Source organism: Emydura macquarii, unplaced genomic scaffold (genome assembly GCF_026122565.2).
Source record: "Emydura macquarii macquarii isolate MOO-44397 ecotype Brisbane River unplaced genomic scaffold, CSIRO-AGI_Emac_v2 contig_1119, whole genome shotgun sequence".
NCBI classification, from domain to species: Eukaryota; Metazoa; Chordata; order Testudines; family Chelidae; genus Emydura; species Emydura macquarii.
Genome location: NW_027131256.1, coordinates 3585794 through 3607144, shown reverse-complemented (window position 1 = coordinate 3607144; position 21351 = coordinate 3585794). Strand labels below are relative to the sequence as shown.

At 47.9% G+C, this 21351-nt stretch overlaps 1 protein-coding gene across 1 annotated transcript in view; it reads right to left on the bottom strand.

Moving 5' to 3' along the window:
• The window catches only part of HGD (homogentisate 1,2-dioxygenase), a 47563-nt gene that overhangs the window by 5606 nt on the left and 20606 nt on the right, over nt 1–21351 (bottom strand). Inside the window, exons 5-14 of the mRNA XM_067545994.1 lie at nt 20083–20171; nt 16746–16851; nt 11658–11717; nt 10739–10830; nt 9924–9958; nt 8746–8825; nt 8140–8239; nt 5195–5319; nt 4378–4482; nt 2361–2487 (exon numbers count right to left, since the gene is read on the bottom strand). Coding sequence (XP_067402095.1) covers nt 2361–2487; nt 4378–4482; nt 5195–5319; nt 8140–8239; nt 8746–8825; nt 9924–9958; nt 10739–10830; nt 11658–11717; nt 16746–16851; nt 20083–20171 — 919 coding nt within the window. The remainder of the gene's footprint in view (nt 1–2360; nt 2488–4377; nt 4483–5194; nt 5320–8139; nt 8240–8745; nt 8826–9923; nt 9959–10738; nt 10831–11657; nt 11718–16745; nt 16852–20082; nt 20172–21351) is intronic.

Below are 21351 nucleotides of genomic sequence, written 5' to 3'. Positions count from 1 at the left end.
ATATCCTAGGAAGGCTGGTATAGAAGATAAGCCAAAGGGTTGGGATCTGAAATGAGTCAGGTTCAATTCTTGGCTCATCCACAGACTTCCTGCGTGACTGTAGGCAAGTCACTTACTCTACCCTGTCTCAGTTCCCTATCTGTAAAATGGGGAAATAGCACTTCCCTCCCTGAGTGGGGTGCTGGGAAGATAAACACAGTCATGATTCTCAGACATTTGGATAATACAGGGATGTGGGTCATGTAAATACTTTCAAAGACAGAGAAATAGCATATGCCCATGTAATTAAAGCCTCTATATGCATTCAGACATGGGGGAAAGTTAAGGTTGTGTGGGAAATTAGAGGGTTACTCACCTTGTGCAATAACAGGTTCTTCGAGATGTGTCCCCTGTGGGTGCTCCACTCCAGGTGTTAGCGCCTGGAATGACGCATCCACAGGGACACTGCTTGAAGAATATAACTTGGCCACTTCATGATCTGAGTACCTAACTGCGCAGCCTTCATGTTCTCTGAATGCAGGTTTTTGACAGGACAGAAGAAGAACTGACAACAATAGTTCTGCAGGTAAAGAACTAGATTCCATGTAACACGTATGAGAAGGCAGAATTGGGACATTTCTGCTAGTCTTGCCCAAAACTGCTGACACCCATTATCCCGCCACAGTGGTGCTGAGCACCAGAGATTTCAATGGGATTTGAGGATGCACAGCACTTTGCAAGACTGGGCCCTCCCTGAGCCACTGTAATGTGTTCACACAGCCAGTTTAGACCCTACCATTCCACAGGTGAAAAACAATCTAACAAATATGAATTTAATGTTTCACAAACGCACTCACGGTGACCTGGCGTAATTAGTCTCTAGCTATTTCCCCTTGCTTTTGTTATTTGAAAGGAAAGCAGGAGAACAGGCCAGGGACTTGACTCTGGGATTTATTCAGACGGATGCAAAACTGTGCCCTGTGCTGTCAGGGGGCCTGGATTTTACCAGAAAAAATCCCCCAGATGTCCCTCCGAATGAAGTCCAAGTAATGGCGGGAGTGGGAAGGTGGGGAAATGATCATTACACAAAATGTTTAAGGTGAACACAATAAATGTCTGATTCTTTTTTATGTGACCGTAGTGTTATGAAAGGTGCAGCGGTGACACCCCTGGAGACTGAGGCCTCTTATTTATGGGCAGAGCATGGGCAGCAAGGCTGGGCTTTCCCCACACTCTGCCCTACCAAGGTGTTTCCCCCATGTCCATGCAGGCTAACTGCTTGGGGCCAGAGGGAGAAATGAATCTCTATGTTGCATTCAGTCCTTGGACCCCTATTCACGGCCAGCCAACAATGGTGGTGGTGGTGGTGGGGGGGGGTGTATTTTTCTTCCATGATGTAGTCACCTGTCACTGGGAACAAAACTGAGGATACTGGTTCCTAATCTTGCCTGTCAGCTCTCCAGATATTGCTGGGGTACCAACCTCGCCACTTTCCAACTAGATACACATGAAGTGGTGAAGAAGGATGGCCTTGTGGCTATGACATTGGAGAGGAGCTCAGAAGATCTAGGGTCCAGTGCCAGTTCTGATACAGACTTCCTGTGTGATCTTGAGCAAGACACTTCACTGCTCAGTGCCTCAGTTCCCCAGCTGTAAAATGGGGATAATACTTCCTTTCTCCTGCCCTTTGTCTCTCTTCTCCATTGTGATAGTAAGCACTTCAAGGCAGGGACTATCTCTAGGGTACATCTACACTGCAAAGAAACCTGGAATTACAGCTAGGGTAGGTACACCCACTCTAGCTTTAATTTAGTTAGTGCAGGTAACAAATAGCCAGAAAGATATGGAGGCACGGATTCCAATGCAAGTTGGCAACCTGAATAGATAGCCAGGATCCCCTGTAGAATTGTACTAAGGCAGCTAGCCTGCACTGAAGCCCGGGTCACCATGACTTCACGCCTAACCACTACTGGTACCTGTGCTACCTACGTTAAAGCTGATGTGGGTCTTCCCACTCCCCCTGCTACAATCACACTTTCACTTGCAATGTAGACGTACCCTTCATATGTGTTTGCACAGTGCCACAAGGGAGACCCAACCTCTGTGGGAGCATCGAGGTGCTTCTCTAATACCAATAGATGTATGTGTGTAGTCACAAGGCCCCAGTCACCTCCCTTACCGTTGTCCACAGCTACTGTAAATGGGAACAGCTTTCCTTTGGCTCCTCCCCCAAGGAGGACTGTCTGAATGCAAGTGGCCCATGTTAGCTGCGAGAGGGGATGCAGGCAAAGGCATCTTCCTCCTTGGGGCTCCCGTGGAGAACAGGAAGCTTGGCTTGTTTGACCCCCTTCTCAAGTGTAACTGAGAAATGGCAGACATACTGTGGTAATAAGGTGGCCGGAAGGTGTTGTTAGCTACCCCCCAACGGGGCGGGAAGATGACAAAGTCAGCAAGTGCCACTCCAGGTCGGGATGACTTGGCTGTCAAGACGGTGAAAATAGAGGGGTCCTACAAAAAAAACAAACAGGAAGGCAAATCACAAAACATGGCCAAGTTCAGACCAGTCAGCTCAACTTTGTTCGGTGAGTGACACCTGCCAATTCAGCCTCTGACCCTCTGAAGCACTTTCACCACCTACATTTTAGCAGTGGTTCGGAGGGTGAGTGGGATTTCTTGGCTGGCATGAGGCCACCCATGTTCTGGATCCCATTCTGGGCATAGGAGGAAGGAGATGGGACAGGCTGCTTCCTCATTTGGCTGGCCTAGAAGAGCCCCAACTCTAGTCTCTCCCATTGCAATCACACTGCCACCCCTGACCTTCCACCACGTTGTCTGGGTCCTGCTCAGTCCTTCATGTGGCTGCAGCACTGACTGCAAGAGAGGAAGAGGGGCTGTCCTGAACCCAGAACACTGCAGCACTTCCTCATCCCATGGGGGACGCTGGCTTCAGGGAAGGCTCTGCAGCTCTGCTCCTCTCCCTGCCCCCCAGTGCCTCTTACATGGCAAAACACAAAATTTCCTGGAACGTATTGGGGAAAACTTTTTGTTTCAGAAGGTGGAGGAAGTCATCAGGGGAACATCCATTTTAGACTTGATTCTGACCAACAGGGAGATATTGGTTGTGAATCTGAAGGTGGAAGGCAATTTGGGTGAAAGTGATCCTGTAATGATAGATTTCATGATTCTAAGGAAAGAGCGACAGCAGGAGAACAAGGGGATAATGGACTTAAAAAAAAGCAGACTTTAACAGACACTCAGAACTGGTAGGCAAGGTCCCATGGGAAGAAAATTTAATGGAAAAAGGAATTAGTAAGTTTCTCAAAGAGACAATATTAAAGACATAACTGCAAACTATCCTGAGGTGAAGGAAAGATAGGGAGAATAGTAATAGGCCAATATAGTTCCATTGGAAGCACTTTAATGACCTGAAAAATCCAAAAGAAATTCTACAAAAAGTGGAAACAAGGATGAATAGCTAAGGATGAGAGCAAAAGAATATCACAAGTGTGTAGGGACAAAATCAGAAAGGCTAAGGCACAAAATGGATTACATTTAGCAAGGAACATAAAAGGCAAAAAGAAGACGTTCTTTAAGTACGTTAGGAGCAAGAGAAAGACAAAGAAAAGCGTAGGTCCTTTACTTAGGGGGAAGGAGAGCTAATAACTCATTACATAAAGAAGGCTGACATGTTTAATGCCTATTTTGCTCCAGTCTTCACTAAAAAGGTTAATGGTGATCAGATACTCAACACAACATTAAATGGAAGGGGGGAAGAAATGCAAGCCGAAATAGAGAAAGGACAGGTTAAAAAATGTTTAGATACATTAGATGTATTCAAGCTGGCAAGAGCTGATGAAACTCATCCTAAGTTCCTTCAGGAATTGGCTGACGCAATCTTGGCACTGTTAGCGATTATCTTTGCAAATTCCTTGAGGATGAGTGAAGTCCCAGAGGACTAGAGAAGGACAAACAGTTACCTGCTGTGTAACTTACACTGCCATTGACACCATTGCAGGATTTGGCTCACAACTCCAAGGACTTACAGACATTTGTTTCAGGTTGAATTTGACATTGGCCTTGGGGTGTGGCGAGCAGAAGACTGAGATGAAGACGAGTGGCAGCGTCTTGCAGTTCTTTAAGCAGGAGACTGGGAGTCAGGAGTCCTAAATTCTATTTCCTTCGCTGTCCCTGGCATGTTGTGTGGCATGGGAGAAGTTAGGCCAAAATTTTCAAACTTAGGTACCTAGATTATGCTCCTAAATCTATATTTAGGCTCCTAATTGACCTAATTTTTCAGAGGTATTGAGCAACTACAGTTCCCACAGGCTTTAGATTTCACAGGCTCCAGTTGCATTGCTCCACCTCACACATGCCTATATTGATAGCCTTAAAACTTACCGCATGGTCAAAAGCAACAGAATTGATGACCATAAAGTTATCCAGATTGTATTTATATGGTGTGTAGTTCCCATGCCAGGCCACCACATTGAATGGGGAGAAATCCTATGAAATCGAGAAGAACAAAAGCAGCAGAGGATTATCTACAGAGCTCTCCAGCATGCTGCTAACATACAGGGCACTGCTGTTTAATTCAAAAGGAATTTAGTGTTAGTCAAAGGTGCCAGACTGACTACCTGGAGACCCGAAGCCCTCGGTTTACCCATAGAACAGGTTCTGCCCAGCCCGTGGCAGGGCACATTCCTCCTCGCCTCATCCTGCCAATGGGCCTCAGCCCTGCCCCATCTCTAGTGATGAGAGGAGAGTTTGGTATCCAAGGCCCATTTACTCGTGGGCTTCACGACTCACAAGGAAATAGTTGTAATGGCATTTTTTGTGATGGGAACACCGATCCACTGACATTAGACCAATGGTCTCCCACAAAAACACACCCGTGTCTTCTCACATAGGCCACTGAATAGCACTTGGAAGCAGTGAGGTAAAAATCACCACCTCGCTGCAAAGAATCACTAACTGTAGAGTCAAACAATTCTTTAAGAACCATTTACTATGGACAGAGATAATGTTAGCCGCAGGGAGAAATGTGCCAGCCAGCTGCGGGCTCAATCCTGCTTTCATTTAACTCAGTGGGAGAAGGATTGGTCCCCAAAGTTACCTGCCATGCTGGTAAACAGGACATCCTACAATAGGCACACATTGTAACGAACTGAGCTTCGGGATGATCCATTCTCTGTCAAAAGGATTCTGATTTCCTTACCTGTTGGGCTGAAAACAACTTGCCCTGGTACTTGTTGATCACTGTGTAGTCACCTGGTACTTGGCGATCTTCATACCAGGCAACTGGCACCAAGAAATCTCGTGGGTTAGCCAGACCATTGGCCCCTAGGGTCGAAAAAAAGAAGGAAGCAAGATTTCTGGGTAATGTTTTTACGAAGTAGGGACTGTTATCCTTACCTGGTTATACCACTGTATTTTTGGGTACTTAACTGTGCTCCATAAAGAGGTTTATTATGCCAAAACAAAACTATTTATCTGTAATCCTTATTCTCAGACAGGGGTAACTGCTACACACCCAGGCATTTAAATCCATGTTCCCATCATGTGTCTCAGACAGAACTCTCATAGCTCAGATTACTACGCTATTACACATTCTCAGTAGTTGGGGAGAGTTATCTAGGTGGTGACAGAAGGGAACAGGACATCAGGGACTTTCTATTCCTGGCTCTGCCATTGACTGGTTGCATAACCTTGGGGAAAATTATTTAGAAAGTCATCAGGCACTAGCACATTTCTGGATGTGTGGAAAATAATAATAAAATGAGGATAATACTTACTTACTTCTAGGTGTATTGTAAGAATTAGTTAATGTCTGTAGAGCATTTTCAAAGTGTAAAGCACCATATGAGTGCTAATCATTCTTCTTCTCATTATTATTACTGTTATTATTACCCAGTACTCTGACTTCCCTGGATAAAAGTGCCAGGCATGACTACCTGCTGCTGAAATTTAACAGTCAGTACTTTCCTCCAGCTGTCAGTTTTCAAGTGAAAAGTGAAATTAAACAAGATAAAATATAAAGCATCATGCTCTACAGAGGGAAGCTGGGTGGCTGGTGGGAGAGGATCTCTTATAATTGCTACCTCCTGAAAAGAAGAATTGTAGGCAAGTACAGTCATTTTCTTTTCTCCAAAAAGTGAATGTTATATAGATTCCCCACCTCTTGGAGACTCAAAAATTCCAGCGGTGTCTCTGAAAAAAGCTAACTAATTAAAAAACTTGTTACAAATACATATGCATAAATGTATAAATAATACTAGCCGGAGTGCTACAGCGAAGGGTGCCGAAGAATCACTCAATCTCATTCCACAGGATCTCAGGACTCTAATGCACGCAGTGAACAAGGCAAAGGATCTGCAGAGCACACTTCACACAGGAGAGGGCATTTTGGTGGTTTCTGGCCAAACAATTGCCGGTTTCGTATTTTTGCATTTATGAGCATTTAAAGTTACCTACTTATTCATATACAGAGGAATCTTTCTAACCAGGGTTTTTGTTTTGTTTTGGCTTGATATAACATTTTTGGTAACTCGCCTCTTTCAGGACAGATTTGCTAGGTTAAACATTCATAATTTTAAAATTACTGAACCAATTTTCTTTAGATGTAGGCTATGTTTTCGGTTTCAGTGCAATCTACAAAGCAAGCCAAATCTGAAGAAAATCTTTTAAATTAAGAAAATCTTAGCAGCAGCAGGAGGGACACTGTAGTGGGAGCAGTGAATTCTCCTCATCCATCAACAGTGGGTGGTTGGAAATAAGTTTTCAGGGGATAAAGAAGGCTTAGAAAAACACAGCTGAACTCACAAATGATGATGGCCAGGGAATCTGGAGTTACAGTGAGAGAAACCTTTTAAAGCTATTGACTTATTGCACTGTGAGTGACACTGACATTTTCAGGTCAAGGAGATGTGTCACAGCATCAGAAAGTGGAACAGAGGAAAAGTGGCAGGATGTTATCTATGGCTTTGGTGCACTCCACCCTCTGCTTTAATTTCTGCCATCACAGACTGGGGGAGAGACAGGCCATCCAAGGATGGGGTGGGTTAGCACTGGAGTGTGGAGGGCCATGTGCTGAAAGCATGAAAGAAGGGGGGAATCTGTGTGCAGAAATTAAGAGAGAAGACTACTTTTGAGACTTGGCTTCTTTCCTGCCCAATTTAATGATTTCCAGTTCCCCCAGCAATTTCCTCTTTGGGAGAATCCTTTCAGGTTCTCATCCCATCCACAGGAGGAGATGGGGGAAGAAAATCTGAGACCTTCTCCTCTTCATTCTCCGTCCTTCAAGAACACAAGGCAAAGTGGAGGAAGCCAATACCTTTCTGACTACAGAAGATCATGTGGACTTTTGGCCTTGTGTACTTGCACCAACAAGCACTTACACATACTAATCAGATACAGTAATGGTGCACAAATGGCTAGTTACCGAAACTGTAGGTGCAAATTTTTGTCTTACACAGATGCCAGAATCTGACTGTGCAGAAGGCATGCTCGTATTTTATGCATCTTCTCTTGTGCATGAAACTTCAGAAATTTAGCCCTAAATTTCTAACTAGAGTCACAAGGCTAAATTCTTCTCTCAGCTACACTAATGTAAATCCAAAATAACTGCACTGGTTCACTGAAGTGACCGATATACACCGGTGTGGCTGAGAGCAGAGTTTAGCCCAGTGTCCATAAATGGGAGATGTGAAGGAGTTTAAAAAACAAGCAGATCTATAAAGATCTAAAAGGCCAAGAGCCAGTATGTATGGAATGACCAAGCAGAGGGAAGAGAGTGGGGGTGGGGGAAAGAACCCTTTCTCTAATCCAGAGGGATCAGGGAACTAACGGCCTTCCAGGTTTTTCGTTGGGAATGGGGGCTACCCTGTGAAATGATAGTGTCCAGTTGCCAGGGAGCAACTGAAGAGCATCTCCGGGGCTCATAATGAGCATCTCATATTGGGGCTTCAAATTCATTCTTAGCAGAGGGGCCTCCTATGTCATAAAACAGAGTTTGCCACAAGAAGGGGAGGACCCGGCCTTCTGTATCGCATGTGAATGGGATGTCTGGGGAGGAAGGAGGAAAGGATTTTGGTTCAAAGTCCCTTGCTCTTATAGCACTCTGGCCCCTTGGAATCCATTAAAAACTTGATGGTGAATCTTTACCGATGGGTCCCAGGTCTGGTAGCTCGAAATGCACGCCATACACCTCCAGGATGTAGCCCCTGGTTTCTCCAAAGACCTCCACACTGAAACGCATCCCTTGCTAGGCAGGAAAGAATAAAAGTAGATACCAAGAGCACGTCAGGATAGTTGTTACCAGCCAACAAGAGGTTCATGCAGAGGTGGTCAACGTGCAGCTTCTGGGCCAAGTGCAGCCCCCTGACTACAACAAGGTAGCCCCCAGGCTGCCCTCAAGTTGAACATGGCGGCACGGCTTGCTGAGACTTACCATCCCAGCATGCAATGCTCAGACTTGGATCCAAGCAGCTGCGCCACACTGTATGCTTCTTGATTAAAGATGAAGGTGGCCGTGATTGGTGCACTGTACACAGATTAAGTCAGCTCTGGGGTTTGTGGCAAGTTCCTAATGCAGCCTCTGCTGCCCAAAGTTTAGGTTCCCCACAGTTAGTCCAGCTCTCTGGGGTTCGACTGAGGCTGAGCAAAACTCACTGCTTCAATATCAGCAGGAGGTTTCAATATCAGCAGGTTTCAAGATCAGGTTCCCTTCAAAAACAAGCCACAGCAGGTGGAATCCTGCCTAGTCCTCACCTGAATGACACAGATCTCATTGGGCTCCACCAGCAATTTGCCAAACTCAGTGGTGATTAGCAACTTCCCTTGCTGTGGTACTGTGGGAAGGAAGCATAAGCAGCAGATATTGAGTAACCGAATGGCTTTCCTGTCACCAAATATCACAGTTTAGAAGCTTCAATCTGCACATTCATTCTTCTCCGCTGTATGCTACCCGCCTCCTAGAAAGGCTCCTGCTTCTCTTAGCTGTGGGCGCACTCTGTCCTTCCTGACCCCACCATCAACCTCGCACCCGGGCCTAGGGGGAAGTGTTTTCTATAAGCAGCGAACGGAAGCAGAAGAATGTCACAGGAAAAGAAACGGCCCAGACAGAAAAAAGTACAGAGACACATTCTTTTGTTGGTCAAAGAAGCAACTGCTGATGAATGATGCCAGACTGACCACTGTATCTGCAGACCAGGCTGCAGCAGTGCAGCTGTGCTCCTCACTGCTCTCCCGCCGGTGGGATCACCCTTTCACCTGAGAGTGGGGAGAGAGCTGAGCAACTGCAGTTTGATTTTTTTTGGTTTTTGCTGGTGAGTGAGTTCAGTCACCAAGTCAATTCTCTTCATCAATCAAGAAAGATACAAACTAATATCAGAGTCACATGCATTTATTTTTGGTAAAATAAAGCATTTAAATATGCATGCCTTTCAAGTGCCAATGCAACACTTACTGTTGCAAAGTTTGGACACCTCAGGGTGGTAGAACTGAGGAACACAGCTCCCCTATCATAGACCCGCTCGTCCTGGACTGAAGCAAAGTTGTGAGCTGTCTATCAATCCCAGGGTTTATAGTTTCCAGAAAACCTCAAGGGCTTTTATAATATGCCTAAGAATAGGATTCCCATAATAGCATTACAGATCCAAAGCACCAAGAAGCAGGCACTGACTAGCTAGCCAAGGAATCTGGGTCCTGTTAAAAAAGAGACTTACAATCCTGGGCTCAGAGAGAGAAGCCAAATGTGGGAAGCAACTCAACCATTGCCCAACCACCTAATTTTGAATGGTCCAGGTGTGATGCCGATCACTGACCACAGTCCAAACCTTCCCAGCATGAAGAACAAATGAGATGTTGGGAGAAACAGAGAAGAGGGCTGATGGTGACAGAGATTAGCAATGGGTGGGGGAGGAACAGAAATCAGATCAGTAACTCACCAATCAGGAAGTCACCATCTGAATTGTAAAGACACCTGAAGAAAAAAAAGAGCACAGGCACAGATGTGCTACAGCTGTAATATGAGCGCCTCTTGAGCAGGTAGGTTGTAAGTGATGCCAATGGAAGCGACGTAGGGAGCCCAGATCACAGGGCAGATGGAGACTCAGCACACACAGGCATGCAGGAGGCAGCGTGATCTAATGCACAAAGCACAGGACTAGGAACCAGGAACTCCTGAGGTCTAGTCCTGCCTCTGCCAATGGCTTTCCACTGTGACCTTGGGCAAGTCGCTTCCCCTCTCTGAGCCTCCATTTCCCCATCTGTACAATGGAGATTATGATGCTAATCCACCTGACAGAATTGTTGTGAAGCCCGTTAACATCTGTCAGGTGCGATATAAGTACTAAGCATTATTAACCACTACGGGTGAGCTTGGTCTCTGGGATGAGGATCTATGCACCCTGCTGACAAGCACCTCTTATCTCTGCAGCCCCAACCCTTCACCATTCCCACCTCCCTGCCAATCTGTGTGCATCCCATCCCTTTGCACAAGGTTTCCCCAAAGCAGCGCAATCTGTCTGTCAAGTTTAGGGCTTTCTATAGTGCTCATCACCATAGTATCTAAGTACTCTGGTTGTATGCACATGAATTTAGGGGACCATCTAGGCAGCGCTGTTTGCAAAATAGCTGCTCTGTTGTCTGTGCTCTCAGTGAGCCGCTGAATGAATTACAGATGTTGTCAGGTTGGTTGTCACACACCCTTGCAAACTAACAGCCCTGGAAAATCTTAGCCTCAAACCTAATAGTCTCTGACCTATTAATCATGGAGGTGTTACAGGTGAAGATGTGGATGGCAATCCCGTTGCGTGACTTGGGCTCCCCAGCTCCGCACAATGTGTGCAACCCCTAGGAGAAAAAACACACTGCAATAGAAAGAGCAGCAGGTAGCTGGGTGGAGACAAGATCCCTCCATTCTGAGTGATGGGGCTCCCCACGCTGCTTGGGCTTCCTCCTTGCACAGATCCTCCTTGCTTTCCTGGCTGGGCTCCCTGTCGCGTGACTGTTATTTTCTTTTGTTTAAAATGACCCTGATCTTTGGAGATCACTCAAAGCTAAACACGCAGCAGGCCATTGGCTAACAGCACACGACACCCCCCCTAATGCCCGGTACAGTTGGGGCTTCTAAAACTGGCAGAATGTACAGACCCAGCCCAGTAGTCGCAGGTAGTGAGTGGTGAACACCCGCTCCCTGAGGAGGGGAACTAGCCCGGGGGCCTGTCCTCCTCACAGCATTTGCCAGGGAGGCTGTAAGAGGAATGGGGCTGGGCTTAGGTGGAGTGAACTCCTCTGCCTATCCCAAGGGAGCAGCAAATCTCTCACTCTGCAGTTCTGAAGTCAGGCCCAGCTTGGGAGGGTAGGGAACTCTACGGCCTGGTTGATTTCACTTAGGGAGCTATGGCTTCAAGTAGCCCTTCCGACTTATCGGTATTATAGCCCTATATGCGAGGGTCGGCTGCTCATCACCCGGACTCTGTTTATTGCCATTATACAGTCTAGTAGTAAGAGTAAGACTCCTGGGTTCTATTCCGAACTTGGGCAAGTCAGTGGGCCTCTCTGTGCCTCAGTTTCCCCCTCTGTAAGCTGACTCTGTAAACTTTCCAGCATTACTATCTGCTCTACTAAACCCTACAAAGAGGGGAAATGCCCCAGGATGGTCCAGCTGCTTAACTTACGCTCACAAAGTCCAGTTTCTTTTCAGAGGCTCTTGGGATCTCAAAAGGCTTCCATCTCAGCTAGAATCAAGCAAACACAAAGTGAGGAAGGAAATGCCAGTCACTCTAATATGAACAATCCCAGCAAAAAAGACTGGAGAGCCCTTCTTGCTCCCACCCTGCTCTCTGCTAGGTATTTTATCTTTTGGGGGGGCTTTTTGTTCACAAGGGATTTTAAAAATATTAGTTTGCAAACCAGTTTTCTTACCATCTTTCCCTGTGTTACTAACACCTCCTGACATGCAAAGAATTTCAGATTAACTGACTTGTCACCACTGCTGCTGCTTGTTTCATTTGCGTGCTCTGCTCAGCACACGGTCATTCACTTGCTGCGTGATCCTGGGCTACTCACGCCCTTTCTCTGTGCCTCAGTTTCCCTCTCTCTCAGAAAGGCTTAAAGATTCCTGCATCACAGGAGTGCTGCAGACTAAGAGAACTGCCGGCTGTAAAGCACTTGGAGTTGCTCACCCAGAAGGTGCTCAAGAAGTATATATTATGTGGAATGGCAGAGTCAGTTTCGCTCTCTGGTTGTCAGGCATGAACCCAGGTTCCCAGCATTGGGAAGAAAAGTTTCAATGCCCTCCACACCTACAACCAAAAAGCCTTGGACCCCGATTCTGATCTCAGTGACACTGAGGGTATGTCTACGTCGGAGCTGGGATGTGGGATTCGCAGCTTGCACAGATGTACCTGAGCTACCTCTGCTCGAGTTAGTGCAGTAAAAATAGTGGTGTCGCTGAGGTATCCTGGGTGGTGACTCAGGTATGGTGACCAGATGTCCCAATTTCATAGGGACAGTCCCGATATTCAGGGCTTTTTCTTATATAGGTGCCCATTATCCCCCACCCCCGTCCCGATTTTTTTACACTTGCTAACTAGTCACCCTACCAACTAGCCACCCAACTACATGCCTGTTGAGACCCCTGGGTATGTCCTCAAAGTTTACTCCAGTGTAAGTGTATTGGTTTTAACGGAGTTACTCCTGATTAGCACCGGTGGAACTGAGGGCGGAGACAGGCCCTCTGCTGACAGTTCTTTTTAAATCATGTAACATTTTGTAACATTTAAAAACACCAAAAGCTCAATTTTGAGCCTAAATGACTTGTCAGAGTCTCCTTGAAGATTAACCTTAGGAGGAAAGGAAAGTGGTGGTGTACTGGGCTACGCCAGATGCATCTGTGAGTGAAACAGTGCAGGAGTTCATCACTTATTAATCAGCTACACACCAGGCTTGCCACTGATATCGGCAGATAATTGCTCTGTTCTCTGAAGCCATCTGCTTCCAAAGAAGTCCTGCAGTTCAAGCCCTGGCATGGCCTGCTGGGTTGCAGTGGCATACCGTGGGTCTTCAGCACCTGGGGGCCAAGCCTGCATTTGTGCCCTCCTCCCACCCCCCACGCAGGGCAGGAGGGGTCCCAGCATCGCCTCTCAGCTGCCCCGGGGATGGGGTGTCTGTACCTGTGGGGGGGAGGGGGAAGGGAGTGAGGCTGAGGGGAGGCACAAATGCAGGCTTGGTTCAGCCCCCATCCTGCACTTACCCGCCACTCCAGCCCAGCACCGGCTCGGATGGTGGAGGCCTCATCCCCCCAGTTGAGGGGGTGGACGGGGGAAGGAAGGTGGGCGCCGGGCCAGCCCTTTACGATGTACAGGGGACGAGGGGCACTGGAAGGGCTGGTGCCCCCCGTCCAATGCACGTCATGAAGGGCTGGTCTGGCGTCCCCCCATAGGCCAGGACCCAGGGGCCTGGCCCCTCTACCCCCCTCGGTACACCACTGCTGGATCGGGTCGGCCAGCAGCTCTTGCTCCTGGCTGAGTCTTCTACTGAACACAGGAAAGTAAGCAGTGTATGTCTTTGTGTTACAGGATACATCTATATCCTGTATATATATATATAAAGGTAATATTATGGATAAAGAAAGTATAAATGAAAAAGATTTGAGTGAAATACTTATGGATTGCCTTTCACTTGTACCAAATAAGTCTGATTTTTTTTAAGTGGCAGGGGCAGTTTAAAGAAAGTGTGGATGGATGGACTGACATATGGGGAGGGAGGAAGGATGGTCTAGTGGTTAAAACACAGCGCTCAGCGATAGGAGGTACAGGTTCACAGGCTGCCTGTGTGACGTTACGCAATTCACTACCTCGCTCTTTACCTTTGTTCCCCCATCTGTGAAATGAGGATGATATTTATCTGCTTCACAGAAGGGGTGGGGCTTATTTCACTGATACTTTTAGATCCAGGGACAGAAGGGGGTTGGAGAAGAGCAAAGGGTTATTTATTATTCATCATCATTATTATTAATAGTAATAATAACAATGGATATGATACACAAGCAGGGTAAAGAGTGAGCTAACAGACCAAACTGGCAAGAGATCTACACATGATGCAATAGCTGACTGAAAGGGAGTGAGGAGTCATACAATAGCCCACATCACTGGATACAAGGCTCTTCCTTGAGAGCATGTGGATGAATCTTCAGCATGTTTGTTGCCATGCAGCCACATCCCAAGGGGCACGACACACAGAGACTTTGGCTGCCCAAAAAAAGGGGTTTCTGGGGGTGGAGATATTTAGATGTCAGACAGGGAGGGATTTCTGAAGGAGCTACCAGTTTAGGTCAGAGGTGTCAAATATATGGTCTACAGACCAGATCTGGCGCTCCTGATGTATTCTGTGAGCAGCATGAAACAATCAGGTTGTGGATACTCTAAGCTTTCATTTAAAAAAAAAAAAAAAAGTAAGTGGCTAGGCCTCACTGCTGCAGTGATAACCTCCTAACTGTGAACCATGTGTAAATGCAAAGTGATGACACGTCTGCCTGAGTCTGCAGACAGCCTGGAGCAGTGACACAGAGGTCTGAACTTCCCTGCCCACTATTCACCTCATTGGGAGTAACAGTTCTAAGGGCAATGATGATACTTCATTGTCAACAGATATTAGGCCACTGCTGATCAGTTTAAACCCTTGATGGTTGGGAACTCGCATCTGTGCAGCAAGGAAATGCAGATGGAAGAACAGAAAAGAGGCACAAAAAATAGGAAAGGGGGAGAAACAGAGAAAGGAAAATGGGAAAGGAAAAGGAACAACGAGCAGAAGGAGAAGGTGGCATAAAGGGGAGCCTGTTTTCTCATTGTGTGATACTGAATGTGACAATAGAGTACTGAATAAGTAATAATGTTTATTTACCACCTCAAGGCTGTATTCTCCCCTGGATATCTCTGCAAACCTCCACTACAATTAGTGGGAGGTCCGGCATGGAACAAGGGGAGTAGAAAGTCCTGAAATTATAGCCAGCCCATGGACCATATTTCAACATAGAATCCAGCTCCCTCCTCCAAAGGCGTTTGACACCCTGCGCTAGATGTTAGTTTACTGCCTGGCTTTGAGCTGTATTTGGTTGGTTGGTTCTTTGTTATGGTTGGTTATTGTCTTGAGCCCTGATCCGAAGCCCACTAAAGGGAAAAGCCTTCCATTGACTTCAGTGAGCTTTGGATCAGGTCCTTAGATGACTCACTCATAGACTATAAGGTCAGAAGGGACCATTATCCTCTTGACTCCCAGTACCCAGAAGCCCTTGGTACAGTTAGCTGGAGTGCCGCCAGAGATGCTCAGATACTAAAGTGCTATAGAACAGTGAGCCTTCCTCTGCAGCATGGGGCACGGGTCACTTGCTGGTGGATTCTCTGTACCTTGAAGTCTTTAAAGAACTTTTTAAATGAAGCCCTCCCCCTCCCCAGGTGGACTTTTGTCTAACAATAGCGCCCTCCCTTCCCCTGAATCGTGCCCCCCTTTCCCCCTTCTGAAAGGGGGGGGCACTTTCAGAAAAAAAGAGGGGTGCTTCCTGCGCTGTAGGCCCTGTTTTTTTCCTGAAAGGGAGGGATCGGGGGAAGGGGAATGGGATTGTTAGGGGGGTGCTTCCCGTGCTGTAGGCCCTAACAATCGCACCCCTTCTTCCCCCAAACCCCCTCCTTTCAGGAAAAAACCAGGGCCTACAGTGCAGGAAGCAGGGAGTGCAGCAGCAGCAACGCGGGGAGCAGGGAGCACCGGCAGCAGCGCAGGAAGCGGGGGCAGCAGCTGCAGCAGCAGCACAAAGGCAGCAGCAGTGCGGGGAGCGTGCCCGGGCGCGCAGGGGGCTGCTGCTGCGGCAGGAGGTGGGCAGCAGCTGCTTCCGTCTCTAGGGAACGTGGAGCTGGACCGGCTCTGTCCCCTGCTCTGCACCCCCCCATGATCCATCTCGGGCTGCCCCCCGCTTGGAAAACCACTGCTACAGAAAGAGCCATAGTGATAACGAGACACTCTCCTTGTCAGAAAAAAGGAATCTCCTCTCTTTTCTTTCTCCTCCTCCTAAGATGTAAGTGGAAAAATTGCTCCCGCTCTGAGTTCTAGGAAATCACTCTCCTAGGTCTGATTCCTGTGGCTTTAAGCTGTGAGAGCGGCAATGGCAGTTTTGGCACTCTTCCTTTGGGGAACCGACGTAATGTAAGTAAATAGCTTCAGATACTTCAGGGATGGGCACCTCAGAGGTACCGATATTAATAAATAATAATCAGCACCTTAAGTTCTGTTTGTGAAAGGGGATCAGGGGTGGATGAGGCTATAACAGAAACCATCACAGCTTCAGCTAGGAAGGATTGGCAAACAAAGACACATAAATATGATCCTGTCTGGCAAGTAATTGGAAAACATTCCAACACAGCTGGGAGAATATTGAGACAGATAGTGGGGCAGCTGGATGGCTGGAAATTAGCTAATGATGATGCATCGAGGAGAAAACCCGAGAAAAGCCAGAGCCAATGAATAGAAGAACACAGAGAGGTACAGGTGGCAGGAGGAAAGAGGCAGATTAGCACAACCAATTGCTGTGTGGCTGGTGGGGAGAGGAAATGATGATTATAAAGATGTTGGCAAGGCCATAAAAGAGGAGGACAAATGCAAACATACATTGTAAAAGTGCAGTTCCCATTGTGCTTTAGGCATGGAGAGGCTGCCAACGAATGCAATCATAAAGTTTCCATTTACTGATGTCCCCTCTCTTCATATCTGGTTACCTGGTTCGGTTCAGGCTCAGCTTCATCCCAGTTGTGTGTCAGGAGGCCCTGATCCATGGGTTTAAAGGGCTTGTGACAGACAGAGGGTAGAATTCTGTACAGCCAGCTATAGAGAAGGAAAACACCAGTGAGACTCTAACAAAGGGGTGTGGCCTCCCGCCCAGACGGACGAGGAGGAAGCACACTCCACCCCCTGGTGGGCAGAGTCAGGGCAAACCACGCCCTCCACCACAAGCAGGGGGGCAGGACAGGATGTTTAAAAGGCAGGCCCCGCAGTTCACTTGTGGGAGAGCCAGCGAAGGAAGCAGATGTCGCTTGCCCACTGCTGAGCTCAGTGCCTGAGACAGAGCTCTGCCATGCTGAGGACGAGAGGAGCTACTGGGACTGCTGCTGGCCGCGTGCCCTGGGGAGATGGAGGTACATTCAGAAGGGGGTGTAGGAAGTAGCCCAGGGACACCAGACAATAGTCTGATTGAGTTGCCAGAATTCAGGTCAGTGTGTATTGGTGTGATCCCCGCTACACAATGTAAGAACCATCTGCCACTGCTAGGGCCCTGAGCTGGGACCCGGTGGAGCAGGATGGGCCCAGGTCCCCCTACCCCCTGTGGCTGCCCACCCCAAGGTGGCCACCTACCTACCTTAGGCCAAGAGGCCTGCATTAGTTTGCTGTCTGCTTAAGCCAGATGGCCAGGCAAAAGATTGCTTATTTCCCAGAGCCCCTTAGACTGTTTATCACTCTGCCTAGAGTGACCATATTTCCCAAAGGGAAAACGGGACACCGCTGGGGCTAGCCTGAACCACTCGCCTGTCCCTTCCCTCCCCATGCGGGGCTGGCACCATTGCTCACTCAAGCCCTGTCTGCCCCCAGTGTGAGGCCGGGGCTGGTGTCGCTGCTTACCTGAGACCTGCCTGCCCCCCAACTCGAGCCCTGTCTCCACACCCCACTGATCAAGTTGGCAAGAGCAAAGGGGACAAATGCCCACTGTTGCTAGAAAAGTCAGGATGGCCGGGACAGGGCTTAAAAAAGGAACTGTCCCAGCCAGAACAGGATGTATGGTCACCCTAGCTCTGCCCTGCCTAGACGGCCAGAGCCCTGAGACTGCTAATTCCCCACTGAGCACTGCCTTTACAGACACACAGTAGCAAGGTGGTGTGGCCTCCCTCTGAAACTGATGGGGACGGATGGCCATGGATGCCTACAGAGTCCAAGCCCAGACTCTCCAAATAGCTGTTTCTGGGCTCTTGACAGCACCTATGAAATTTTCAATGAGATCAAGTGTGTTAATTCACCAGTTAGACCTCCTAGGTATATAGATCCCAAAGTACTTTATGGACCATAATTACATACAGACACATGACTATGGATAACCTTATCTCTCAGGGAAATGCAGCCATATCTGGGGTTGAATCCAGCAGCTGTTAAACAGCACACAGCAACACTGCACAACAGTTTACAGCAGGCAGTGAAGAACATAGTATCTAACTGAGGGTGTCTCTTCACTGCCCAGTTAAATGGGATGACTGGCACCAGGATTAGCCTCGCCTGGGTGTGAGACGCACACTGCAAAGCCCTTCCCCTGTTCCTGTGTCCTCACTGTTTCCCCACCTGCTTGTGTTTGTCTGGGGGCATAGCCCATGGTTCTGGGTGCTGAGATGCTCTAGGACTGTTTCCTCGTCCATTGTGTCAGTTGCAGGAAAACTTGTCTACACATCATGGGGAACTGTGGGAAGGCACTGGAGGACTATCAACACTTGAGTGATTTGACCTATATCCTGGGTTGTAGCCAGAGTGAAAGCAAAACCTGGGTTCTAATCCTCACCCACCCATCCCAGTTGGGTCAGCTAGCCTGGGTTTGCAGTACCTACAAACCCAGGTCGGAGAGTTTCTGCATGGATGGGAGGGGAGGTTGGCCTACAACCCAGGTAAGAGAAAGATGGCACTCCCTAACTCCACACCGAGTCATCTATCACTTACTGTTCCACCAACAGCAGTTCTTGAATCCGTGTGAGTTTTCTCCAGAGGCCTCTGTCCAAGCACTAGCCAGATGTGTCCCTGACTACTTTATGGAACCTAATGAGATCCCAGCCCAAAGCCACAGGCTTTGCTGATTAGGATGTAACTGAATGGCTTGATTTACTTTCCCCAGAGCCTTTGTTTGCAGCAGAATGTGCTCCAGAAACTGTTTGTTTGGGTCACTGATCCTCTGGCAATGCATCATTTCACCCTGTGCTGAGCAGAAACAGCCACACCTCATGTAGAATGCAGTGCATCCAGAACCGCCACAGCCAAGGCAAGGCAGGTGCAACATGCTCTGCGACCCAGTCTGCCATCCAGAGAAATGCCTTGCATGAGCTCCCAGCCCCCTCAGCTCAGCCCAGCATTCCTAGCCTGCCCAGGGAACATATTGAATTAGTGCTGCTCCCTCCCCTCTAGAAACACAGTCTTGGCTCCATAGCAGCGAAAGGGGAAACACACCCCAGCTCCCCTGAAGAAACAAGGGTTTAGAGGGTAAATGCAGCATGGGAATTTCAGTGCAAACTGGTCTCAGTGCAAACTCCAGGAAACCAAAGTGCGGTTCTGGCTCCTGAGATTGTTTCACCTCCTAATTTCTCTCCTCAAGCGCAGTCCCTTTCAAGCTGGCCATTCTGAAAAGTCACCGGGCCTGCTCTTTACTGTGCAAAGGGGGGGGGGGGGGAGCTCAGAGCATGCCCATTTCGCTAGAGAGGAGCTCAAGAGCCTCATCCGAGTTTGCATTTTGAACACTCCAGAGATAGTCAGGCCTGGGGTTTGAGTTTGAGCCCCTCTTTCTGCCACAGGTGAGCAGGCTGCCCCTCCCTTCCTATGAAGCCCTGATATAGCCCACGGCCAAGGTCCTGAACCTTTGAATAAATGGATCTGCACTCTACTTCCTTTCTGTCTGCTATGCCATTTCCTGAGCCTCCCTCCTCTACACCTGGTGCCTGAACTAGCATGCACACGGGAAATGGGCTAAGCCGGGAGATGGGTTTTTAACCAGGCAGGTAGCCAGAGATAATCAGGAAGGCAACAAACAGGGATGCCAAAGGCCTCTGCCTTGTTTAGGTTGCTCACGGCAGTTTCGGTGGGGGGAAGGAGCCCTTCCTTGGGAAATGGAAAATTCCCAACAAGGACATTTCCATGCAGAAACAATGAGTCATCCCCTTTCCCATGCACCCTTGCAGTTGCCCACCCCAGTCCCAGCAGTGGAGTTGTTTACAAGCTCAGGAAATACTGAGTATGTACAGTCAGCTCTCACCACCTGCCTGCTTCCTGCACACAGCAATATATCATGGCTGTCACAGCGCAGTGTCACGGTACCTTCTCTTATTGGTGGACCTAGGGCAGGTGAAGGCGGAGCCCGAGAGCTGTTCTGCATACAGACCGTATGGGCAGACCTGAGGGTTATTCTAAACCAAAAGAGAAAATGATGGAAACTGGTTAAAGACGATCGCACAAGTATTAGCATTAGTTTCATCGCCACAAAGAAGATGAAATGATGGACCTGTCATCCCAATTCCACTAGGTGGTGTGGAGCCTGGGCCACTCGCTTGGAATGGTATGGACCTTGTCAATGGTCTCACCATCTGCTCGCTGATAACAGGATTAACCAGTGATGATTTCTGCATGGTGTCTCCAGCTCTCATTTGGTTAGAGATACGATGCGTATCAGCCAGCCTCTGAGATCAATTTCCCTATACATGGGAGCTTACACAGTGCTCTAAGGAATCAACAGAAGTGGCTAGGAAATACACCAAGTTCTAGTACAACCAATATGGGGCAACACTTATGGGGGCTGTCAAAGGAAAAGAACCAATAAAGCAACCAAAACATCCCTCAGGTCATCAAGCACATTTGTTTTATCATTAGAGAGGCTGATTAGGATCCCGGAACTGGGATTTCCTGTCCCATGTTTTATATTTACCTGGCTCTTGGTGAGAAAGTTGCATTGTCTGCAAAGTGCTGCTAAAGAACCCTAGCCCTAGAGAAGTTGCAGCAAATGTATGTAAATGTACATTCACTGCACAGTGAATATATACTTCCCTCCCTCACTGCCCTGGATCCCCTAACTATAGTACCCCTCACCGAAGAAAGGATCCATACAGCAGACATTACAAATGGGACAAGTGCCTCCGGATGCTAATGGGGTTAGTTCCCCGAGGTGGCTTTGGTGGAATTCTTTGCATTTGTGTAGGGTTTCAGAACAATCAGTTCAACTATTCAGCTGGGTGAAAACTCCCCCACTTTGCTCTGCATTTCCCTTGGTTCTGGTTGCTGGGGAGTTAAACAGTTCCAATGAGTTTATGAATAAAAGATTTGTTCTTCAAGGAAAGGGGCTAAAGGTTTTCATCTAATTAGACAAATATCTATTTGTCGTGAACTTAGTGCGAAACAAAGGCACCCAGATAACTGCCCTAGTGAAACAAACAAGCCATCTTGGTTGGTATCTCCAGCTACCTGCTATTCAGACCTATAGTCCATCTGCAGCTAGCCCAGTATCCTGCCACTTTGCTGTACCACAATAGACCAGTGGTCCATGCAGTCTCACATTCTGCCTTGACAGCATCCAGTGACAGGTGTGTGAGAGTA